The 16,660-nt window shown below is 33.9% G+C and overlaps 1 protein-coding gene across 1 annotated transcript in view; it reads right to left on the bottom strand.

Moving 5' to 3' along the window:
- The window catches only part of STAG1 (stromal antigen 1), a 465,665-nt gene that overhangs the window by 41,651 nt on the left and 407,354 nt on the right, over positions 1-16,660 (bottom strand). Inside the window, exons 17-21 of the mRNA XM_052642913.1 lie at positions 14,224-14,316; positions 14,032-14,121; positions 13,661-13,864; positions 12,610-12,680; positions 11,118-11,205 (exon numbers count right to left, since the gene is read on the bottom strand). Coding sequence (XP_052498873.1) covers positions 11,118-11,205; positions 12,610-12,680; positions 13,661-13,864; positions 14,032-14,121; positions 14,224-14,316 — 546 coding nt within the window. The remainder of the gene's footprint in view (positions 1-11,117; positions 11,206-12,609; positions 12,681-13,660; positions 13,865-14,031; positions 14,122-14,223; positions 14,317-16,660) is intronic.

The following is a 16,660-nucleotide window of genomic DNA, read 5'->3' as shown; positions in this document are numbered from 1 at the left end:
ACTACATTTGGTATCATCACATGTTTTACATCTGGTGACTTTATGCATGAGTAGTATCTTAATGTGGTATTAATTTATATTTTTCTAATTATCAATGGAGATAAGCACCTTTTCATTTTTTATTAGGACTGAACCATCATTCTGTAAAATATTATCCATATATTTCAGCAAGGCAAACAGTAGAGTTTAGGAAAAGAAAAATTAAGAACATTAATAAAAAAGAAAATTTCATTTTGGATAGGGCTTTTATTAACATTTTTGTTTGAATACATGATACATCTCTATTGCAATAAAGTGTATCAGATATGATACTCCATTATTATAGTGTCTCTATTATTTTCCCCTCTAGATAGACTAAAAATCATAAGAATGAATATATGTATAAGAGAAATCAAAAGAGAAATCAGTAAGTGCACTGCCTCAGGAAGTAGAAATTTGATTGGTTTTACTTTAAAAATTTCAGGTTTCAGATCCAGTGCATCTTCTCAGCTCTGAAAATAACTCATCAGAATTAGAAGGATGAGTGTTCTGCTTTTCATACAATACTAATGAGATGTCAAGGTTTTATTAAACATGATAATTAAATGCCTGATTTATGTCAGAATGCCAGAAACAAGACTTACTGAAACACCGTCAACTTACGAACATTAATGCTAAAGAAATCCTCTTACTACACTTAGAAGATACTCAATATGGTACACTTCTGGTCCTGAGACACCTTCTGATAACTTCTACTTTATAAAAAAAGTATTGAAGTGGTTTGTGTGATTTAAAACTTTTTCTTGAATTTGAAACTATCTGTATTGTTAGATTACTAGAAAAGTGATATACAAAAAGCATTTATCAATGGGAAATTAAGATATGGAAAAAAGTATTGTTGAAGGATCTGCTTAATTTTGGTTATATCTATCCTAATCATTACAAATATCATTTCTTTTCATTCTACATTTCTATGACCTATATACTAGGAATTACTCAAAATGTATTTCAAAGTTGTACACAAGTTTCTTAGATTTAGAAGAGAGAAACAGGTCACTTCAATATCTATACAGCATCCCCATTTTAATTTTCAATACAATGGTATTCATCATATGTTTACTTCAGAAGGGCTCCACAATATTATTTTAAAATAAAAAGCTCACTCTCATTGACTGGGAAGCATTTTACTTTCTCACAGTTATAATTATGTAACAATATAGTTGATCACACTTCAAAAGAAAATTCAGAACTCTTTCTTCCAGGCTTTACATCAGTCATATTGATTTTTATCTCCCGTATTAGCAATGTTATCCTAAATCTGAAAGTCATTTTTATTTAGCAACTTCACCTTTTTGTAGTACAGGTAAAACAAGAAAGGCAAGCAATTAAAAACTGAAAGAGCTGAAAGATAATTCTAACCTAGGAGCAGGATAGTCCTTCTGCCTTTTCTTGACTAATACTGCTCTGACTCTGGAAAGGATCTTTTAATAATACCAAACAGATGGGGAAACAGTAGAAAAAATGGCTGACTTTATTTTTTGGGGCTCCCATATCACTGCAGATGATGACTGCAGCCATGAAATTAAAAGACGCTTACTCCTTGAAAGGAAGGTTATGACCAACCTAGACAGCATATTCAAAACCAGAGACCTTTGCCAACAAAGGTCCATTTAGTCAAGGCTAAATTTTTCCAGTAGTCATGTATGGATGTGAGAGCTGGACTATAAAGAAGGCTGAGTGCTGAAGAATTGATGCTTTTGAACTGTGGTGTTGGAGAAGACTCTTGAAAGTTCCTTGGGCTGCAAGGAGATCCAACCATCCTAAAGGAAATCAGTCCTGAGTGTTCACTGGAAGGACTGATGCTGAAACTCTTAATACTTTGGCCACCTGATGCGAAGAGCTGACTCATTTGAAATGACACTGATGCTGGGAAATACTGAAGGCAGGAGGAGAAGGGGATGACAGGATGAGTGACTGGATGGCATCACCAACTCAGTGGACATGAGTTTGGGTAAACTCCGGGAGTTGGTGGTGGAGGGAGGCCTGGTGTGTTGTGGTCCATGGGGTCACAGAGTCAGACACGACTGAGCGACTGAACTGAACTGAACTGAGTAATACCAAGTATTAGTCTCCTGACTAAGAATTCCTTCCAACCCTACTCTTCTGACCTCATTTTTACACAAGGTAATGATGTTCCCAGAAGGTCACAGTAATGTATACTGCATACTTCTGGGCAAAAATTAGTTAAGAAGCAGGACTGCTTTCTTCATCCTTTCCTCCTCTATCCTTCAGCAGGATACCAACAATCAAGGAGACCATGGGTCTCTGAATGACTTGGCTGTGCAGTGACACCTACTTCCTGCAATTGTGCTTTATGGTTATATAAGTGAGAAATTACTTTCTATTGTTTTAAGCCACTGAGATGCTAAGATTACTCTATCACAGCAGCTAGTATTACCCTAACCAACATAAAAATTCTTTTTTATTAGCCCTTTTAAAAAATAATTACTTTAATCTATTTAAAGGAGCTAGCTCTATCTTTGATTAGCAGATTGAAGCAATGAGAATCATTCAACCTATAACTAATGATATATCTTGGAGATGAAGGTGAACTGTATTTATTACATGTAAGTTAAGACTAAGAGATAAATCTTAGTAAGTTTAAAGTTTTGAAAAACTGAATTTGCCTGGAAAATAAAATCTGACAATAAACAATAATAGGAAAAATGATTATGATACTAAGAATGGGAAAAATGTTTATGTAATATATATGCATGTGTAGATATATATCATCTACATATACGGGGCATGTTTAAAATTCTGAAAACCTGGAGGCACAGTTCTTGAGGTGCTAGCCTGCTATGTTCCAGTAATAGAATTCTGAAAATCCATATAATGACTGGAATAAATTAAGACTCTTACTTTTTTTCTGTTTGTAAGACACTTTAAGGGGAAGGATGATCAAATTTTTTTAGTGGACAAGTGCATGACAAAAGAATGAACTGAACTTAATACTAGTCTGCTTCTAATATCCAAAACTGGTCTTTTTTATTTATCATATTTAGACTTGGTTAACATGAATAAAAAGAGCCTTTAAGGTAAAAATTAATAACCAACATGGTTTCATCAAAATGGATATAAGGCTGGCAAATAAGTACATGTAAACATGTTTAACATCATTAGCATTAAGAAAACATACATTAAAAAACACAGTGAAACACCAATACATATCTACTCAGATGGCTAGAGTAAAAATTGTTGATATGAAGTGCTGATGAGAATTCAAAACAACTGGAACTTTCATACATTGCTGGCAGAAATGCAGAATGGTACAGTTACTCTGGAAAATGGTTTGGCAGTTTCTAATAAAGTTAAACATATACTTACCATAAGACCCTGCAATTATACTCCTGGGAATTTACTTTAGAGAAATGAAAATTTATGTTCAAACAAAAGACTATATAAATATTTACAGTGCTTTTTATTGTGATAGCCAAGAGTTGAAAACAACCCAAATATTTTCAACTGAATAACTAAAAACAGTGATGCATAGGTTGGTGCAAAAGTAACTGCAGTTTTGCACTGCTGAACTTTGCCATTTGATACTGGAATACATTCTTAAATAAATGTGGTTATGTTGTATACCATTTTAATGCACATTTTTTGCTTTATGTTTTTTTGCTAAAGACTTATTACTTGCTGTTTATTTTAGACTAGGGAAATTATGTTACCCAAAAAGCAAATCTGATTTTTTTATTCGAGTTCAAAATGTGTTGTAAAGCAGCAAAGACAACTTGCAACACCAACAACGCATGTGGCCCAGGAACTGCTAACGGACATACAGCATGTGGCAGTTCAAAAAGTTTTGCAAACCAGAGAAGACCCTTGAGTAGTGGCTGGCCGTCAGGAGTTGACAACGACCAGTTCAGAGGATCACTGAAGCTGATCCTCTTACAACTGCATGAGAAGTTGCCCAAGAACTCAACATCAACCATACTATGGTTATTTGGCATCTGAAGCAAACTGGAAAGGTTAAAAAGCTCCATAAATGGGTGCCTTATAAGCTGACTATAAATTTAAAAAATCGTTGTTTTGAAGTGTTGTCTTCTCTTATTTTATGTAAAAACAATAAACCCTTTCTCTATTGGATTGTGATGTGTTACGAAAAGTGGATTTTATATGACAACTGGCAACAGCCGGCTCAGTGGTCGGACCAAGAAGAAGCCCTTCCCAGAGCGAAACTTGCACCACAAAGGGGTCATGGTCACTGGTGGTCTGCTAGTAGTCTGATCCACAACAGTTTCCTGAATCCCAGCGATACCATTACATCTGAGAAACATGCTCAGCAATGCACCAAAAACTGCAAGAATCGCAACTGGCACTGGTCAACAAAATGGGCCCAATTCTTTTCCATGACAATATCCGACCATGTCACACAATTAATGCTTCAAAAGTTGAACTAATTGGGCTACACTGTTTTTCTTCATTTTCCATATTCACCTGACCTCTAGCTAACCGACTACCACTTCTTCAAGCATCTCTATAACTTTTTGCAAGGAAAATGCTTCCACAACCAGCAGGAGGCAGAAAATGCTTTCCAAGAATTCTTGAAACCCTGAAGCATGGATTTTTTAATGCTACAGGAATAAACAAATTTATTTCTCATTGGCAAAAATGTGTTGATTGTAGTGGTCTCTATTTTGAATAATAAAGACTTGTTTGAGCCTAGCTATAACGATTTAAAATTTATGGCTTGAAACCACAATTACTTTTTCACCAAAATAATTATCTACACAAAGGACTAACAATGAGCAGTAAAAACAAACCAACTACTGACTCACACAATAACCTGATTTAATCTCAAAGGCATGCTCAGGGTTTATACTATAAAATTTGATTTATTTGGAAATCTCAGAAAGACAAAACTATAGTGATGCAAAACAGATGAGTGATTTCCAGTAGTCGTATGTAGGTGGTGCAAGCATATGACTGTGATGGGATAATATGAAGTTTTGGGGATGATGAAACTGTTCTGCATCCTGATTGTGGTGGTAACCACATAAATCTATACATACGTTAAAATTCTTCACATAGGAAGGAAGACAAGTCAGTTTTACCGTATAACAAGGAGCAAGAATCAATGTAGCAAAGAGTAGAGTTTACAGTAATATTTTTGAGTAAATGCAAGAAAAGCACAAACATGGAAGCAAATCACAGTGTTATAAAGTGACAAAAATTATTTAACAAAGAGGAGAGATTCCTAAATTCTACATGTGTTTTGGGAATGAGAGATCATCCACTGTTGTACTACCAATATGCATATTGTATACATTTTTTTTAAATTGTAAGCTTGAAAATATTCAAACAATAAAAGGGCTCAGTAGTAAAGAATCCGCCTGCCAATGCAGGAGACATGAGTTTGATCCCTGTTTCGGGAAGATTCCACATACGGAGGAGTAACTAAGCCCTTGCACATAACTATTGAGCCAGAGCTCCAGAGCCCAGGAACCACAGCTACTGACGGCTGCACGTTCTAGGTCTATGGTCTATTTTAAGTTAAGTAAATGAACTGAGATTCTTTTTTTTGCGGGGCGGGAGGGCGGGGGGTGGCAGAACATATGGATATCCAGCCATTTCAGCATCACTTTTGAAAAGATCATCCTTTCTCCAAAGAACTGCTTTGACACCTTTTTCAAAAATCAATTGACCATATATGTGTGGGTCTATCTCTGGATTCTCTATACTGTTCCTTTGATTTAATGTCTATGGGGTCACACAGAGTTGGACATGACTGAAGCGACTTAGCAGCAGCAGCATCCTCTCAACAATGTCACACTAAAACTTTTTATAGTCTTGAAATCAAGTAGAGTGAATCTTCTTCATTCATTTTTAAAACATTCTTTTGGTTATTTTATTTCCTCTCCATATAAATTTTAGTATCAAGTTGTCACTTTCTACAAAAAAATTTTGCTGAGATTTTAACTGGAATTGTGCTAAAGCTAAGATCAGTTTGGGGAGAACTGACATTTAAACAACACAGAGCTTTGTAATTCACAAACTTGATATATCTTCATTCATTAAAATCTTCTATCATTAGTGTTTTGATTTCTATCATTAGTGTTTTACAGTTTTCAGTATACATACCCAGCACATATTTTGTTGGATTTATACCTAAGTATTTTGCGTCTTTTGGTGCTATTGTAAATGGCACATATTTCTAAAGTTTCCTTTGCTAGTGTTTATTACTAAACAACTGCCTTTTATACATTGTAGTTTGTATCAATTCCATACCCTTATCTTGCCCCTCCTCCATACCTTACCCTACTGGTCTTAAACACCTGGTTCTTAAACTTAAAAATAGTAAGTATAATGGTAAAATTTACAATAATTTGCTTTTATTTTTATTGAGATATAGTTGATTTACAGAGTTGTGTTAGTTTCAGGTATATAGCAAAGTGATTCAGTAATACATACGTGTGTGTGTGTGTGTGTACACAGATTTTCCAGATTCTTTTCCATATAGGTTATTATGAAATACTGAGTATAGTTCCCTGTGCTTTACAGAAGGTCCTGGTTGGTTATCTGTTTTACACATAGTACTGTGTATAGTTAATCCCAAACTCCTAAATTACCTACCCCCTTAAAATTAAGTTTTTTGACCACTACAAATCTCTAGTTTTCCACTGAGAAAGCCACTATTAAAGTCACTGTTAATTTCTTATGTATCATTTCAGAAATAGTCGTCAATCAAAAGGTACATGTATATATAAATCTCATCATCCTTTTACATTTACATTGTTCTGTTCCTTGCCTTTTTCATAAAATTTCTTCTCACAGAGAATATTATAGAACAAATAATATCAACTCCACTCTTTTAATTATGACTACACAGTTTTACACAGAATCAAAACTGTCCTTCCATAGATAACCAGTTTTCTGTTTCTGGACATTTAAAACTATCTTAAATTTTAAATTTTTATAAGTAATTTTCAATGAATATCTCTGTACCTATGTCCAAGTACATACCTGTAGTCTAAATTCCTCAAACTACTAACGCTCAATGAAAGGTATGTCCACTTTTAATTTTGATACAGACTGACAAATAACATTCCAAAAGGATCACACTAATTTTTTCTCAGAATGGTATTTGAAAGTATGTCAGTATTACAAACAACAACAAAAAACAACTCCATAACGTTTTCTGACACATACATATAGTTGAAAATTACTGGAATAGAACCTAGACTGGACAGTGGATGAAACTCAGGTTACTAAGACAAAATTGGCAGCTACTACTATGATCTGCAAGAAAGATATGAAGGATGAAACTAAGGAAATGGCAGTAGGGCTAGAAGAATGATGACAGGAAGAGATATTAAGGAGGTAGAATTTTTTAAAAGATCAAAAGTCTCTTGAGGTTAAACACTGCTTCCAAGATACCCTTATACCTCCAGAACCTGACACTCAAACACATTTTTGGTCAATAAGGACCAGAGAATTAAGTAGATGTGTGTGGAAGGGTCGTGAAGATGTTCCAAAAAGTTCTGATATGGCATGCCCAAAGAGTAGTAAGAAGCTGGTAAGTGAAAATATTTCTATGCCCAGTCAATGAGATAAGTATGTAGTCTTTCAAGGAGAGCATGACTACATCGATATACTTCTACAGAAAACAAGGTCCCATTATTTATATAAGCCTTATTATAATCATAAGCAATAACTTGACTAAAATTAAACTTAACCCCATATACTATGTTATGTCTAAAGAAATATGTTGAGGGCCTCCTTGGTGGCTCAGTGGTAAAGAATCCACCTACCAATGCAGGAGACAAGTTTGATCCCTGTTTCAGGAAGATCCCATATGTGCAGGAGCAACTAAGCCCATGCACATAACCACTGAGTCTGTGCTCTAGAGTCCAGGAACTGCAACTACCGAAACCTTCAGAAACTCATAAAGCCTGTGTTCTGCAAGAAGAGAATCCACCACAATGAAAAGCCCATGCACTGCAACTAGAGAGCAGCTCCCTCCCACTCACTGCAACTGCAGAAGCATGTGCAGCAATGAAGATTCAGCATAGCCAAAAAAAAAAAAAAAAAAAGAAAGAAAGGTGTTGATTTTCAGTTCACAATGATAAAGTATCAGTATCTAATCGCTCCCCATAATTCTCACTAGAACAATACAAAAGAAGTTCAGAAAAAATATAAAAATGCAAAATAATTAGAGTTTGACATGGGACAAACATCAGAAGGCATGGGATACTATGAAGAGTAGTAGCACACTAGCAGTAGAAAATTTGAAAATACAATGAAAAGAATTTAAAAGCTTGGTTTAAGAAGGTATGAAGCAGTTATGAGGCTTTGGAGAAGTTAAAGTCTATTTGCTTCAGTTTAATAATCAATAAAATGAGAATAATGATGTATATTCCATAGGGTTGTCAGGAGGCTTCAATAAATGTATGCATATAAAGACTTAAAATAGTTCATGGTACATAATAAACACAAAACTAAAATTTTCTATTACTGATGGCTTGACAGGTCCAAAGTTACTGACATGATTAACTTTCCTTTTTATGTGTTTAATCACACTATTATTATATAGCAAATATTTACCAAAATAATTTATGAATTTTTCTTTATTGGCTTTCAATTTTTAGAATATGGAAAGATAATTCTTGGAAGTATGTATTAAAAGCAGAATTTTAATATTTAATTTTTCTTAGATGTTGCCTAAGAGGAGTTTCAGATAACTTACAGATATACTAACAAGAAATACAGAACAGGATAAGAAGAATTTAAATATTTAAATTTTTTGCCTTCATTTTTTTACTAAAAAAAAAAAGTATGAATACTACAATAAATTCTGAAACACACGTTCTATATAAGCTAATGACTACTGTGTCAAGGAGTTGCAGTAAGAGTCATGTTTTCCATAGGTTAAGAATTTATTAGCATAGGGCAGGGCTTAAACAGACCTTGGAACATATTCTTGAGCCAGAAAGTATGGTAATGCTCAAAAAGATATTTAAAGCACACAGGAGAAGGCTGAAAAGAAATTCTGTCTGGCTAAATATGACAATTTGAGCACCAAAATAAATAACCATAGTACTGTTTTAACCAGATGAACAGAACAGGAATAAAACAGGAAACCATAAGTCCATTATGCTACTGAATTTTTAAAAATAAGTTTAAAATTTAAAAAGGTAAATTAATGAACAAATACATAAGTAAATAACTATTGGCAGTAAGGAAAAGCTCTTTCTTACAGCGGAGGGCCAACAAATAAATATAAAATAAAAGACAGAAAATCACCACTTAAGTTACCATTTTGTGACTATCATAGTAATAAATGAGTCAGGCAAAATCATAAATGAATGCTCAAATTATTATGTCAAAGTTTGATAGGAAACAGGATTATATAGTCTTAAGGAATCTTCCCATAGATTACTTACACATTAAAAAAGAACATGGCAACTATACACAGGAGTTACTTGGCAGACCTCACTTACTAAAGTGATCAAAATTATTACCAATACTGAACAAACTGCCATCATGTGCTTCCTGATGTGATTCACTGAAAACAGAGTACCATTTATGTAGCATTCCTGCCAAGAATGCATAATCTAAATCTAAACATGCAGATCAGATAAAACTAAATGGAGAACATTCTATAAAATAACTGGTCTGTACTCTTCAAAATGTCATAAAAGATAAGCCTGAATGACCATTCAGATTTAAAGGAGACCAAAAAAAAACCCCCAAAGATATTACAAAAATGTAATGCATTATTATGACTTGGATCCAGGGCTGGAGAAAAATTCTAGAGTATTGTTAATATTTATTTTTACACATGCATATTATTATATGGGGAGAAGAGAGAAAGAGGGAGAGACCAAGCGCAAACCTGAGTGTGCAACTACGGGAAATAGCTGATGAACTGAAGGAAACAAGTTAATTTTTCTAACTTTTTTTATAATTCAACTTTAAAAATATTTTATGAACAGCTAGATTTTTAAAAATTTGGTTTTACATATTCTACTGTAATAGTTAAAATAGCACTGAAATGAGATCATGGAAAGAGGAAGGAAAAAAAGAATTCAGTTAATCCCAAAGAGTGGGACCGTTAAACTTCTCATTGAAACAGTTACCACAGAAAATGAACAGTCAACCATAAAAGGACAATACAGTTGCACAAACAGTTGGTAAATAAATTTTAATCTATCTTCAAAATGTTAAGCATAACTGAGGTTTAATAATAGTACACATTGTGGTGGTTTTTGATATATATTTTGGATTCTAAATGAAAGGAACAGAACTGGAATCTAAAAAAGCAAGCTTGCATGGCAATGGCTACACACTCCAGTATTCCTGCCTGGAGAATTTCATGGACAGAATGGACAGAATTTCATGGACAGAAGAGCCTGGTGAGCTACAGTTACGGGGTTGCAAACAGTTGGACACAACTGTGCGACTAACACTTCTACTTTTTTTTTTCTCATGGTCCTATGAAGAAATGACTGAATTCATGGTTTGGATTTTCAATACTGGGTATCTAAAGAGATGTTTCTAAGAGCTGTCTAAGGCTTACTCTTATTAATACCTAGAACAGTGCCTGAAACACACATGATCAGAAATTTTCATTATATTAAATTGATCAGGTTTTGAAATTGCTTCTAGATTAATTAATGGTATTTTCCCAAAAAGAGTGACAATACTTACTTTAAAATTAAATATTCATATTAAACTTCTGCTACATTATAGCAAACTTTTTCTATTTTTTTCTGTTCAAATCTGAAGGTAAAATATACCTATCTGTAACACTCAATCACTATGGTGATAATTCTCAGAGGAGGTGGCTGCATTTAAGAATTGTCAACTATGTTTCCATGAAAGGCTTTTGATAATCCTACATGATCTCAGAAAAGCTTAGCTTTCAAAATAACACAGAAGGACTTTGCTGGCGGTCCAGGTAAGACTTTGTGCTCCCAATGCAGGAGGGCTGTGTTCGATCCCTGGTTGGGAAACTAAATCCCATATGCATCCTGCAATGGAGTTGTAAGCTGCAACTAAGACCCAACACAGCCAAAATGAATAAGTAAATAAATAAATAAAATGACATGGAAGGAATAACGATCAACTCCTACCTGTTCTGGCATAGCTCCATGTTCAATTCCAGTCTTCAATAATCTGTAGCAATTACCAAATAGATCCCATTTTGTGAGATCATGAGCGCTAAAATAAACAAAGATGCATTAACTTTATTCTAGAGTGGAGGAAAGTTTAAATTTGTTGAGCTCAGTTTCACTGGGGGAAAAATAACATAACTTCATTTTCTAGTAGAAGTGTAAAAGTTCCATAAGGAAATGTTCAAGTCTCCAAACTTAGAAGGAAAAAAGAGAAAAGAGAGGGAGAGACAAAGAGAGAGAGAGCGAAAAGAAAAAAAGAGGGAAGAGAGGAATGAGAGGGAGAGAAGAGGACAGAGGTGGGTAGAGAAAGAGAGTAGAAGTTGATATTAGGAATTCATTAAGAGAAATCAATAATAATAAAACTTCATATGTTTAAATGAAAGTAACCATTTCTCTATTATATTTTAAAGCATATTTAAACAAATTCATTTACAATTTCACAGTATAAATACATGTGTATTTTTGAAAGATATCTGTAATCATCACAAGATGGAGATAACAGACATGAAAGACAAAGTCAGGGCAAGGGAAATATAGCACAGTTCAAAAACTTTAGTGCAACTGTCTATATGGGCTGAGGACTTCTGAATGAGGTAAGACTGACACTGTAAACTCTCATGAGCTCTGCTACTAAAAACAGTATGATTACTGGCTGTCAACTTTTATTTTCAAGTATCAAAATATTTTCTTGAAAAGGAGTTTTGACACTGGTTGTCAGCTTTTATTTTCAGATGTCAAAATATTTTTTTCAGATATGAGTCTGTTTCTCCATGGAATTCCAAAAATGTACTTGTGTATATAGAAAAGACTTAGATTGTAGACATTGCTTTTGAAATGACTCTGAAGTATTCATTAAAGTAAGAGCTATACCTAAATATTCTCTCTTTACTTCCCCCTCTTTATGGAGAAGATAAGCATGTTTCATTACAAGGGACATGTAAAGTAGAAATTGAAAATGATACCTATTTCTGATCTGAGCCTTTTTTCCTTACTCAAATCCAACTATTCTGTCTACACAGTAAGAACACAATAATAAACAGACAAACAAGAATAATTCAGGGAAAAAAGCATATGGAAATAACTTTTATGGCTTTTGTCAAAATTGTGATTCTTATTTAGTAAGCTTTCTAAGACCTACGAACTGAAAATTACACCTACAAAACTCTAGCTTACAGAATAAGCCCATCTAATTTGTTAATAAAACTAATTATCTTCAAGTTTTTACAGTGTAGAGTGTACATTCACTATGCTGAAAGATAAATCTTACTCTGTAAGTCATCAAATAATAACAAAAAACTCAATTTATCTTGAGTAAATGAGTAATAAAAAATTTACATCTCAATATTTCTCTAAAATTTCCCATTGTTACACAGATGTTAAACATTACAGTTTGTTTTATGTTAACTAATATAGGATATTCACTAAATCTACTTTAAATAAAATGACATACTTGTGAAAAGAGGTTAACCGCTTTAATGTAGAAAGAACATTGTAAATATCATCATCATCAGCTTCTTCTCCCTATAAACAGAAAGCAGATAGCACCTCACTACCACAAATTTACTCATCCTCAAATTACATGAAAGCGTACCAATATATACCATATAAAGAAAAATTCTTTTAAATTATACAAAAAGTACATATTCACTGTTGGTAAATGAGAAAGTATAAATAAGCAAAATACCAGAAAATAAACAACACCTGTAAGTCCAAAACCGAGAGATGACCACTTTTGCATTTTAAACAATGTCATAAACATGACTTTGTACCGTTTTCTGGATAAATTCCTTGCAACTGCTGAGTGGAAGGATATATACTTTAAAGATTTTAATGGTTATTTCAAACATTTTACTGACTGTCACTTACATGTGTAACTGCAAAATCACAATGAAAAATTTAAAATAGTTGAAAAAAGTTAAGTTAAAATTAAAAATAGGGGAAAATTGATTATAGGGATTAAAAAGAAATCCTATGAGCCTGGGTGTCAGGACATACAAAGCTGTGGGAATTCCAAGTTGCCTTATATCGATGGAAGGAAGACGGCAAGACTCAGGAATCACAGAAATAATCATAAAAGTAACCAGTTGGAGGTGCCTGCTGCTTTCCTAGGCACACCACTGGTGAGCAGCCATTCTTTATTAGCACACTTTATTTTCATGTTCTATTCATTAGTACATCACAATAGTTCAGTAATATTAAAATGCAAATTAGATTCCAGGAATAGAAAATGAAAAACATAAGTTAAAAAATCTGACCTTAAAAAAGATTTTCCTTAAAAGAAAAAAAAACAAAAAAATCTGCCCGTTATGAAACAGGTTTTTTAAAAGAAAAATAAAGTGTAACTAAGGCTGATCTTTATAAAATGAACTGCAATAATGCTGCCAAGCTGTGAAAACGTTTCTACTAAGTTTCATTTTAAAATGGAAAAATTTACAAACTCAGCTACCTTGAATAATTATTAGCCAAAATTATTATATGTATACGTTAACTTTAAAACCAACCTCTTGCAATAGATCTTCCACAGAATGATTGAATCGATCTACAAACTCATCAATCAGTTGGCTTCGAGCTATGTCAACTCTGTTCTGGATGGTATACTCTTCACTGCATAAGATGCTATAGGTTTTACTGCAGGCTTCCAGAACATCTGATTCTACATGTTTCTCCACAACAAATTTAATCTGTTTTAATAAAGCGTCTAGATGCTGCAGAGGAAAAAAAACTAGGATATTTAGATTAATAACAAAAAACAAAACTAAGCATCTGTCACATAATAAGCCTACATATTACATGAAAATAAAATAATCCAAAAAAAAAATCCAGTTAATAAAACAGACTATAATAGCAGAATTTCAATTTTACAGTTCCTTACCTTTTCCATTCTACCTGTGCTATAAATTTCTAGATCAAAATACTGTGGGATTTGTAGCAAGTTTGCTACCTTCTCTGCATCTGCAGAATACTAGAAGAAGAAGCAAAGAAAAAGATGTAACTACTTTAATAGTATAGTGTAGTAAGCAAATTTGGTGGCATACTATCACAAAACTGAAAATGGAAACTGTACCTTTGACAGCAACATCGGCAGTGTGATAATAAAATGCTCAGTCAATTTGTTTCTATCATCAATTTGAGTTTTCCTTTCTTTGGCAGTTAGCACCTAGAAATAAATTTAAATGTGTAAAGAATAAGTGTCATGTACTAATTTATAAATCTAGAATGTTACAAAGATGATGAAGCACTGGCAGATAATAAAACAGAATTTGCAGAAAAGCTTAACAAACGACTAAAATAAATGTATCTAGTTTTACTCAAATTACTAATAAACATGTACTCTTCCTTTATTAAATAGGGCTTCCCTCTTAGTTCAGTCAGTAAAGACTCTGCCTGCAGTGCAGGAGACCCGGGTTCAATCCCTGGGTCGGGAAGATCCCCTGGAGAAGGAAATGGCTACCCACCCACTCCAGTATCCTTGCCTGGAAAATCCCATGGACAGAGGAGCCTGGTGGGCTGCAGTCCATGGGGTTGCGAAGAGTCGGGCCATGACTGAGCAACTAACGCTAATAAACATGTACTCTTCTTTTATTAAATAGCTACTTATTTTAGATAAATTATTACTTGTTTAGATTAAATCAAAACAAAAACATTTCTAAAAAGCCAGTTACAATATTTGAGACAGAGGGGTATAGCCTGTGGTCACTGAGCACGCTAGAGCCCTTCACCTTAACCTGTACTCAACTAGTTAAACCATAGGTAGTTCCAAAAATAAAACATTAAAATGCAGGCTCAGTGAGGATAATTATTTTCCCAAAGTATTCTGCAGTTTGAAGGAATTTGCCACCATAATTTTGAATGATTTTACAGGACAGAAACATTCCAATATAAACTGCTACTTTATAAATGTAAACCTCAATGTCTGATAACATACGAAAGAACAGGACGTCCTATTTAATTGTTTTTTCAGGGGCTTTATTGCTTTTCAATAAAATCATGGCATCTGGTCCCAACACTTCAATTAGATGGGGAAACAATGTAAATAGTGACAGACTTTACTTTTTTGGGCTCCAAAATCACTGCAGGTGGTGACTGCAGCCATGAAATTAAAAGACGTTTGCTTCTTGGAAGAAAAGCTATGACAAACCTAAACAGTGTATTAAAAAGCAGAGACATTTCTTTGCCAACAAAGGTCTGTATAGTCAAAGGTATGGGTTTATCCAGTAGTCACGTATGGATGTGAGAGTTAGACCAAAAAGAAGGCTGAGCATCCAAGAATTGATGCTTTTGAACTGTGGTGCTGGAGAACTCTTGAGAGTCCCTTGCACAGACAGCAAGATCAAACCAGTCAATCTTAAAGGAAATCAACCCTGTATATTCAATGGAAGACTGATGCCACTGAAGCTGAAGCTCTAATACTTTGGCTGCCTGATGTTAAGAGCAGACTTATTAGAAAAGACCAGTGCTGGGAAAGACTGAAGGCAGAAGGAGAAGGGGACAATAGAGGATGAGGTGGTTCGATGGCATCACCGACTCGATGGACACGAGTTTGAGCAAGCTCCAGGAGATGGTGAAGGACAGGGAACCCTGGCGTGCTACAGTCCATGGGGTCGCAAAGAGTTGGACATGACTGAGCAACTGAACAACAACTGTTCTTCAACCTCTTAAAACATAAAATAAACATTTTGGAATGATCTACCACCAAGTGTCAAGCTTGGTTTTGCACAAAATAATTAAAGGGGCTACATATAAAATGACATGTATATGTATATAGAAATGTATTTAGAATATTTAGAAGTCTTCAAATTCATTAGCCAATGTATGAAAGGTCTAAGGATATTGATTTTAGGGTAATAGCTATCGTCAATTAAATGGTCATTGTGTCAGGCACTCTATGTACATGAATTTATTTAATCCTCACGGAATCTTCGATGGGAGAGAAAAAATGGCATACCTATGAAGGGGAATTTGAAAATATCCAACAAAACTGTACACACTTTTTTTCTTTGCCCCAGCTATCTTACTTTAGCAATCTACCCCACCAACACACTTGGTACAAATACGAAATGATACAGGATTATTCACCTCACATTATTTCTAGCAAAAGACTGGCAACAACCAAAACGACTCTCAATAGTGTATCTGCAAAACGAATCCTATTCAGACATAGGAAAATACAAAAAATCTGCAAGTAAAGTTTTGTAGTAATACCCAGGATATACTGTTAAATGAAAATATTAAGGTACAGAACACCATATATAATATGCTATCTTTTGTAGGAGATAGGAGATTGAAAGGGAAGAGAATGGAGAATAAAAATACATGCACCTGTATTTGTACATGCATTTATCTTTATTTGCAAAATGAAACACTGAAGGAGAGATAAAAAAACAAATAAAATTGGATACAGGTAGAAAAGGGGTATAGAGGGAAGGATTTAAGAAAGACGTTTCTAAACATTCTGATTTTTTAACTAAGTAAATTTTTTATGTATTTCCAAAAAATAAAGA

The sequence above is a fragment of the Budorcas taxicolor genome, chromosome 1 (genome assembly GCF_023091745.1).
Source record: "Budorcas taxicolor isolate Tak-1 chromosome 1, Takin1.1, whole genome shotgun sequence".
Lineage (NCBI taxonomy): Eukaryota > Metazoa > Chordata > Mammalia > Artiodactyla > Bovidae > Budorcas > Budorcas taxicolor.
This window is presented reverse-complemented; position numbering and strand designations above follow the sequence as displayed.